The 9,038-nt window shown below is 37.9% G+C and overlaps 1 protein-coding gene across 1 annotated transcript in view; it reads right to left on the bottom strand.

Moving 5' to 3' along the window:
• The window catches only part of LOC104511834 (tyrosine-protein kinase JAK2-like), a gene marked incomplete at its 3' end in the record, with an annotated part of 19,830 nt that extends 12,801 nt beyond the window's left edge, over positions 1-7,029 (bottom strand). The window contains exons 1-2 of the mRNA XM_010154599.1: positions 6,963-7,029; positions 4,870-5,120 (exon numbers count right to left, since the gene is read on the bottom strand). Coding sequence (XP_010152901.1) covers positions 4,870-5,089 — 220 coding nt within the window. The remainder of the gene's footprint in view (positions 1-4,869; positions 5,121-6,962) is intronic.
• Positions 7,030-9,038: the final 2,009 nt, after the last annotated feature.

The raw sequence follows: 9,038 nt of genomic DNA, 5'->3' as shown, positions 1-9,038 counted from the left end.
GCCAAGATACTAAAAAAACTATGCTCCTTGGTTGACTTTGCCAAAATATTTTTCAGTGTGCTATTTAAGTGTCATAGTTACGTTTAAAGTCACTAGCTCTGCATACTTTACCACTATTTTATTAAGATTTTCAAGAAGATGTCACAAATTTATTTGGCTAACACCAAAGCAATACTTTGCTTATAACTAGCTGTTTTAACTGTGACTTACAAACTCACTTGCCTAGTGTAAGTAATATAAAAATATCTTCATTTTGTTACCTTTAATTCAGTGACAATTTGGATTATACATACAAGGGGTGCATGTATTTTTTTCTACTCATATTATTCAGCCTATGGAATAAATCAGAAAATTATTAGTTTAAAAATTGAAATTATTTTTTGATGTTATATTGGTCTTGTGTATAATGTATTATTCTGATGCAGTGTACAGTCCACAGGAGTTTTATTGTTTTAAGTACTCTATCTGATCATAAATCCACTTACAAGATACTGGGCAGTACCTTATTGCAAAATTATTGGTATAGTGTAATTACACTAACAGTATACGAAACATCCTTCTTCCTGCATGCAAATAAATACATGCAAGACTTCAGATGTTCCAAGTAGTCTGTATCTGATTTACCTACACCACAACAAAATTCAGTTCATGTTATTTTCAGTTACACCTGCTAATTTTCAAACAGATTTCTAGATTTTTTCACAATCTACACTTTGAGTAAAACAAAAATTATAGTTATTCTGTAAACAATCACATTTCTTTATTATGTAAAATATCACATCAAGCTTGCATTACCACACTCTCACAAACTCTGGTGGCTTTCCTGAACCACTACTACTGTTTGTGTTCAACTGACCTCGACTGCTTGACATTTTTATGAACTGAACATAAACACATTAAAAACAGCTTAAAAGACAAATTAATCAATTTTAGAGATAAAAGGCAAAATTAAAGGGTTTAAGGTCATGATCTGGGAAAACGAGTCTCTGATACTAAATTTAGAAGATACATCTAAAACAGTGACTCTGTAACCTCTAGAACAATTTCTCCATCATGTTTAATCTACACCATCAGGTAGTTCCCCTAATACCTCTTTCTCTCTCAGGCTGAAAGTAAAGCCTTCCCTTGGTTTTGGTGTGACATTTCTAATTTTTTATATGGCAATTAACATACTAGTTAACATTCAAGATCTGAACCACAACACCAACTAGATAATTTAAACCTTAGTTCAAGACATGTCCTTTATTCCCGCATTTCTGACTAGAAAATGTGATTATTTAGTTTCATGTTACGACAGCTTTCCATATAAAAATACAAACCTACAAAAATTTTCATATTTATTATATTTTTACTAAGATTAAAGTTGGTTTTAAATAGCATAAGAGAAGGCTTAGCTTCTGTATGTGTGCTTCAAACAGGAATGCAACTACAGAATAATATTTAGACAGACTAATATTTATATATCCAGTACATGAACAGATCTAAAGTCAAGCCAGCACAGACTGGAAAACTTTGAATTGTTTGAGCTGTGTGAAAGGTACGTAACAAGACTGTCTCTGGCTGCAGATGTTCATCTGAATCAAGTCCTGCTTGCCACCAATAACAAACAATCATACTTCGATGTAACCATCTCTGCTATCAGGAGATCTAACAATTGCTCAGATCACAGAGCAAGTTCATTAACAATTACTAAGTCTGTTATATTTTGGACATACCTACCGAACAACTTTCTTTTTTATGGTGTATCTGATCCTTGCTAACTCCTGAAAAATTAGTCTTGCCAAAACAAACATTATTTGACTGTTTAAGTTTGGCAGACCTATGTGTTCTGCCATAAAAAAACCACAAAAACTCCTAGAAAAAGCAAGCTAATAAGAAATGGTACCTCGCGATTTAAGCACTAATAACTGTTACGGAAGAGAACAAAAACCTTCAGCCATTTCAGCCTTTTCCACCGATTTAGAAAGAAATGAATTCCTTTCAGGAATTCAGAAAGAAAGGAACAAATTCCTATGAGAAAAAGGTTGTATAATACTGCCACAGTAGCTGCCAGGCAGAAACCACTAGTAGAGACATTATCTACCTCAGCTCTACAAGGATAAAAGCTCAACATGATAAAATATTTCATTTATCCAAGTATAAATCACTACTGATATACTGAAACTCTAGTGAAGAATGCTGAAACAACAGAACCAAATATTAAAAACAACTTGGTAAGGAGTACCATCCAAACAAAATTATTTTTAAAACTGCATGAAAAAGATAGAAAATATGAAAAGATACATCTAGGACCTAGGTACTACTAGCCTTACCAGCAAACCAGAAACTGGTACCCCAGAAAGCTAGAAGCCTTCAGAAGGATTGGTGAGGTCTGACAAAATAAGCAATAGCACATGAAGTCTTCAGATAATATCATGGGAAACAAGAATAACTGGATTTATGGATTAGCAGGAATTGGATTTTGTATGTTTGTGATGCATGTAAGAAAAATATCATATATGGCCTGGGCTCCACATTTTACTGTGAAACTGGAGACAGTGCAGAAGACAGCCAAAAAATTTAAATAGCCACAACATTCAAGCTGAAGAAATCGATCAATTTAAGTTTTATCAAAAAGAAGACTTCCCTAGGGTTGGTGATAAACCTAGGGTAAAGGGGAAGAAAAACATAATTTGAACAAACATCTGAAACTGAAGCAAGAAAATTCAAACTAGAGAAAAGGAAGAAAAAGTAGACAGACCAGCAATAATAGCAGAAATAGCTAATTAAACTACAAAAGTATAGTTACTATTCCAGTGAAATCAGACTATGTTGGGAGATTTTCTGGAAGATGAGCTTTAACTGACTCACTAGAAAGATAACTGAAACGTTTGTGTTGAGATGTTATTCCCCTATCACAAAAGAAATCTAATCAGATAGGAAGCAAAGGAAGCAAGGCACCTGATGTCATGGTTGATGTGCAGTATATTCTTGTAAAGATCACGTTATTTTGAACATACTGAATCTGATGGATACAAACTCTCATCAATTTAATATTCAAGTTGGTACATGAGTAAGTTAAAAAAGGAAGCACTTTTTCCCATGACTATCTAGTGTAATTGTTCTCTCTTTCACTCAGCGACACCCTCAGTGACTACAACAGTATTCATTTCCATTTTAAAAAATATTTAACTATTGCCTAATGTAAAAATTCAATACTACTTTAGCACTCAAAGTGAAGACTCTCCCACCACCACCAACCTTATACACTTTCAGAAGCTGTACTAATTTCTCTAAAGCAGGGAGACAATCCTTTTTTTTTTTTCTTCTTCTTCCTTCAGCTGGAAGAAAGAGTATAGGACCCTGGGGACAAGGTGGAAGACATCTGGAAGATCTTGATTTGAGTCACCATCAAAAAGATACCTTAGCTTTGAGAACACTCTGAGGTCCATTTGTCAAACTCAGACCTACAAGGTCTGAGCAGCAGAGAACCAGACCTACAAGGTCTGAGCAGCAGAAAACCAGACCTACAAGGTCTGAGCAGCAGAAAACCAGACCTACGAGGTCTGAGCAGCAGAGCAGCAGAACCTGACACAGCTAAAACTCTGCAAACCTCTGAATACCATACTAGTTCTTCATAGTCTCCCAGAATGAATCCGGGGAGAAGTGCTTCTGCCAAACTCATTACATGTGCTTATCTGCCTAAAGCTTGTATTACATGAAGAGCAATTCTGCAAACTCAGATCTCAGTCAGACTCTGCCACACCTAAAGACAATGGGGCTTAAACCCAGAAGAACCTTTGTGAAACTAGCATATACAAGCAAACTACTAACTCACAGCATGCAACTCAGTCAGTACTAGACATTCAAAAGCACAGAAAACACTGACAAGCCCCTCCCAAAAGTAAAGTCATTAAACAGGATAGCAATCAAAAAACAAAGTCACAAAAAAATAAGATGTTTGGAGATAATGTAGAGAGTCAGCAGTTTCATATTTGTGATCCACTGGAAAACAGATTTGGAACAACAAGCCTTTCTTTTAAATTCATTAGCACCTGAAATGTGGCACTTGGGAAGCTAAAAGACAAATCCAGCCTCATACCACTGAGAGCCCGAAAGAAGATATGGAGAGACTCTGTGTATGTGCGTGCGCACATGTGCATGAGGAAGAAAAAGACAGTCAGTTTAATATCTAAAGTTCATTTGAATCCATCTTTTAATACACATATTCAACCTGTTTTTCCAGTGATAGAGTGACACATCCATAAAATGCATGCTTGAATTATTTTACTAGGGGTCTCAACACCTTTTCACGTTAAACTCTGGGTAACTAAAAATTTCAAAGCATTCTTAGACAGAAACATATTTTATTTATTTCAAGTATGCTACCCTGTCATTCACTCACTACTTCCTAAAAGATTACAAAGAGCATTAACCATGCACACACAAACAGTCATGTGTTACCTAGTAGAACAGTTCTGACCTGCAACGTGATTTGGCATTTATAATATGCAGCATACGCATAACATCACCAATCTGTTTTGCAGGGCTGCATCAGAATAATTCAGGCTATTTCCAGCTCCTGCTGTGATGTAACTATCCAAATTTAACTCTGTGAAAGACGACTTCCAGGTAAGTACACCCTCAAATTATTCTGAAAAAACACGGCAATCATCTGATAATAATACTGGTTTCACAACCGTTCCAACAGGAACAGTCTTGCAGCCTGGTGCTAATTACTTCTGATACTGATTACTTCTGAAAGAACAGGGAGATTAGCATTTCAGCTAAAATACCACCATTTTTATGAGCTCTGGATTATTAAAAATCTTTGTTGCATTAAGTGGAATTTCAGTCCTTCACTAGGAAAACCATTATGTGTTTACTTACCACAGGCTTTACAGGCAACAGCGCAAATCTCTTCTGCAACATATTCTCCAGCTGAAAACTGAAGGTAATCTCCTCCTGTCTTCCCAGGAGAATGATAAAGGTACACTTGAAGCAATGGTTCTGTCTGCTTGGGTGCACTGGTATTCCCATGGATGTCACCATTCTGGCGGACAGTGGAAGCTGCTGTACCTTCCATATTTGTCATTGTAAGGCAGGCCATTGTTTGTTTTGGTTCTGTTCAGAGCATTTGCCTAAAAGAAATGCAAGGAGTAATTCCTGACTAACTGTATTTCGTTTTACTTCTAATGCTCCTATTTAATGACAGTACCATTCTGATGCAGGAAAAACATTAACAGCTGAGGACAAGAGAATGGCCTAGAAGGTTTACCAGAAGTTGAGTTTCTCTTTGGTTTACTATATAGCCCTAGTTTGAAAGATAACAGACATTATGACAGGAAATACAAAGATAATAATTGGGAGTTCAACTAGAGGATTTATTACCTCTCACTGGATTTTACACAGTGTGTGCTCACCTCTCCAACTGAAACACGTCAGTTAAACCTGAAAGCCAAAATAATCCCTTTAATGACATCCATGCAACTCATTATAGCCCCAGTTTAAACTGAGACTATAATGCACTGAGAATCTACAAGACAAAACAACTATCTAGGTCACAAACTGGCACTCACGAAGAGAAGGGTAGGAATGGCACCATTGAGCTGAATTTTCCTTCTATGCAGACACTGAAAACATGTACTGAGGTAAGACTCTTAAGCAAGCAGGCTTGTTTTGTATCTCTGAATGAGGGAACTTCCAAGACCTCCTCCTTTCAGAATAATCACTTAAGTCAATTCATAAGCAACTCATGCTAAAAATACTCTGTGATAAATGTAATGAAAGAAAGAAAAAGACTAATAACTCAATATATAACCACATGTATATTTGATAATGAAAAAAAAACCCAAGATTTGTTTTGATGGTTTGTTTTTTTTTTTAAGTGAGATTGACAGCATATTCCAAAAGCCAGTCAAAGAAGGTCTTTGCTGTTCTGTGACTCCACCATAATTTCAACCAGTATAATTAATGTTTATAATAAAAGCTTTGACAACAGTGTATAAAGCTTTCTTTTATTAAAACTGATTCCAAATATCTATCACCTAGAATTCAGCGTTTCATATTTTGAAAATACAGAATAGGTCTAAAGCCACCAGTTACAATGATTTGATTTTTTAGTATCATAGAATGGTTTGGGCTGCAATACGGTATCCCTCTTTTCTCCAGGCCAAACAGCCCAACTCTCTCATCCTTTACTCATAGGAGAGGTGTTCCAGCTCCCTGATCATTTCTGTGGCCCTCCTCTGGACTCAATCCAACTGATTCATGTCTTCCTTGTACTGGGGAGCCCAGAGCTGGATGCAGGACTCCAAGTGTGGTCTCACAAGAGCAGAGCAGAGGAGGAGAACCACACTCCTTGACCTGCTGGTCACGTTTTTTTTAATATGATATAACTGGACTTCTGGGCTTAAGCCCACATTGCCAATTCACGTCTCATTTTTCATCTACTACTATCCCCAAGTCATCCTCTGCAGGGCTGCTCTCAATCCACTCACTCCCCAGTGTGTACTGATACTGGGGACTGTTCCAGCACATGTGCAGGGCTTTTCACCTGGCCTTGTTGTACTTCATGAGGTTTACATGTGCCCACTCATCAAGCCTGTCAAGGTCCCTCTGGATGGCAACCCTTTGCTCACACCCATCAGCTGCACCACTCAGCTTGGTGTCATCCCCAAACTTACTGAGGGTGCACTCAATCCCACTCTACGTCACTGATGAAGATAGTCAACAGTTAAGGACATTGAACATGAAAATATTACTGGGTTTTTTTTTTTGGGGTGAGTTTCTAGGGAAACCTCCAGGACTAGGATCTTAAGCCAGACCACGTCAAACATACAGCTTTGGAGGTTCAAAAATCAGAGCATCCTCTTACTAAGATAAATCACCAACTGTTAATTACCTTTTGTCACTTGAGAAATCTCTGTATGAAACATGAGAGTGATGAAGCCCTTTAAGTAAGCACATCACAAGTCACCCACTTGCTGCTGGTATCCACAGGAGGTCAGGCAAAGCAGGCACACAAGCAGTGGTGGAACATAACGTACCTGCAATAAAAACACACAACATGAAAAAAGTTAATGGCTGTGAACAATACATAATGCATCATTATTTAAAAACTCACATCTGTGTTTAGCTTCAGATAAAGTGATCCATTCCTACCTGATTTGCCCATATTCTTGTCTTTGCCAAAAACTTTTTAAATTTAGGTCTTTTAAATACAAAGTTACAAAAAACGAACACATTTTTGGTACTCTCAGAGACTGGTCCTCTGTTCTAGAAAGAAATTGGTGTATGAGACGTCTGACTTGAAATATAATTACCAACTTTTTTTGCACTCCCCAGTTTTTTCCTGTGAAAACAGCATCAAAGAACTGACTGATGTCATTACATGAAGAAAAGTTAAATGAAAAAGTAATTACAAAAAGAGATGCTATGGTCACTTCATGTAGTGAATTCCCTTTAGCCAGAACAATTAATTTTGTTTGAAAACTGGCACCAGACACTGTTCAATTCGTGTGGAAGTTAACACCAAGTGTCCTGCAGCAGGAAGGACAAGGGCACACCCACCCTCGCTCTCTTTGCACAACACTTCTGTGGTTGCAGGAAACACCATCTGAAAGCAATTAAGCACAACAGCAGCTCCCTGGACCATCAAAAACTTGATAAATTCGCTGTTGTGACTCTCCCAACACAAGAAAGGCCTGATAGAGGAGCAAAAATTATTTTAAAAACTGAACAGAGGGGAAATAATACAATGGAAGTTCAAAGGTGACAGAATTCAGAATCAGAAAACTCTGCAAGTTTTGTATCTAATGACTCTTCAGCCAGAAATCTCCCGGGTCAGGAGAGAAAAGAAGGAAATCAATACAATTTCATCAGCACCATGTGTTGTGTCTACTGAGTCTGTCATCAAAACCCCAAGACAAAGGCACCCATCTCAATGAGCAGCAAATTCAGTTTCTTTCTCTGCAGTAGTCAGACTGCTATGGCAATGATCAGCGTTTATCCTCTTGCAATAGTGACGTTAGAGATAAGCAGTTCTGCCTTGTTTGGACAGCTGTGTATTTTGTATGCACCTCTGGGGATTCTCCTTCAAATGCTGTCTAGCCATGCAATTAAGATCCGATCCAAAGTCCAGTACAGTCAGTGCAAGTTTTGCAGACCTGCACTACAGTGCCAGAGGGGGAAGAGGGGGGGTTGTTTGGGGCTGAGTAGTCTATCACAGACCTACGGAGCTCGTATTCCATGCATGCTGATCCGAGAGCACTGGCTTCAAACAGCACAGAACTACTACTTGCTCATGCAGGTTTCACACCAAGGGGCATTTCTGGGTTTTCTAAATTATTTTGTATGTTAAAAGTACTGATCAGAATTGCCTTGCATTCATCATTCCCAGTCAGGCTCCTGACTGAATCAAACTGCATGAAGATTTACCTGACTGTAGTTATGTGTGTAGTCTTCTCAAACTCCGGATCAATTGCATAACATCATTAGCTACATGAGACAGCTGCTGATGAACTAACTGGTGAGACAAACCAGGCTAAGAACTCAGGCAGCTTCTACTCTCCGCCTAGCAAAGCCCAGTGGAATAATGGTTGCAACACTGTAAATAAATCCAGTGACACCGCAGCTTACATTTCAAATGCAAAAATTGGATGAAGCAGCCTAATATCAAGCCTATACGTCTTCACATGACAAACAGAAAAATGATCGCTTGCTTGTGAAAGAGCAGCTCATAGCTCTGGACAAAACCAAGGAAAACCAGAGATTAAAAACTCCAGGCTGAACAGGCTCATGGTGGTTATGGTAACATAATTCTCTCTGGTTTGTTTTGGGCATTTTGTTTGTTTTTTGGTTTTGGTGTTTGGTTTTTTTTTTAAAGATACACTTCGCCACTTATTCTTCCGCACAGATTTACAGACATACCTATTTATAGGAAGTTTACATACTCTCAGGCTAAGTCTCATCTGACGCAACTTGTTCTTTTAGCAGCAGAGTTGCAAAGAAAGTTCCCTACATTCGTAGCTGTACCAGTCTGACAGTGCACCCTATTA

This window comes from Eurypyga helias, unplaced genomic scaffold (assembly GCF_000690775.1).
Source record: "Eurypyga helias isolate BGI_N326 unplaced genomic scaffold, ASM69077v1 scaffold32256, whole genome shotgun sequence".
Lineage (NCBI taxonomy): Eukaryota > Metazoa > Chordata > Aves > Eurypygiformes > Eurypygidae > Eurypyga > Eurypyga helias.
The sequence above is the reverse complement of the archived record's forward strand: the minus strand, read 5'-3'. Positions and strand labels throughout refer to the sequence as shown.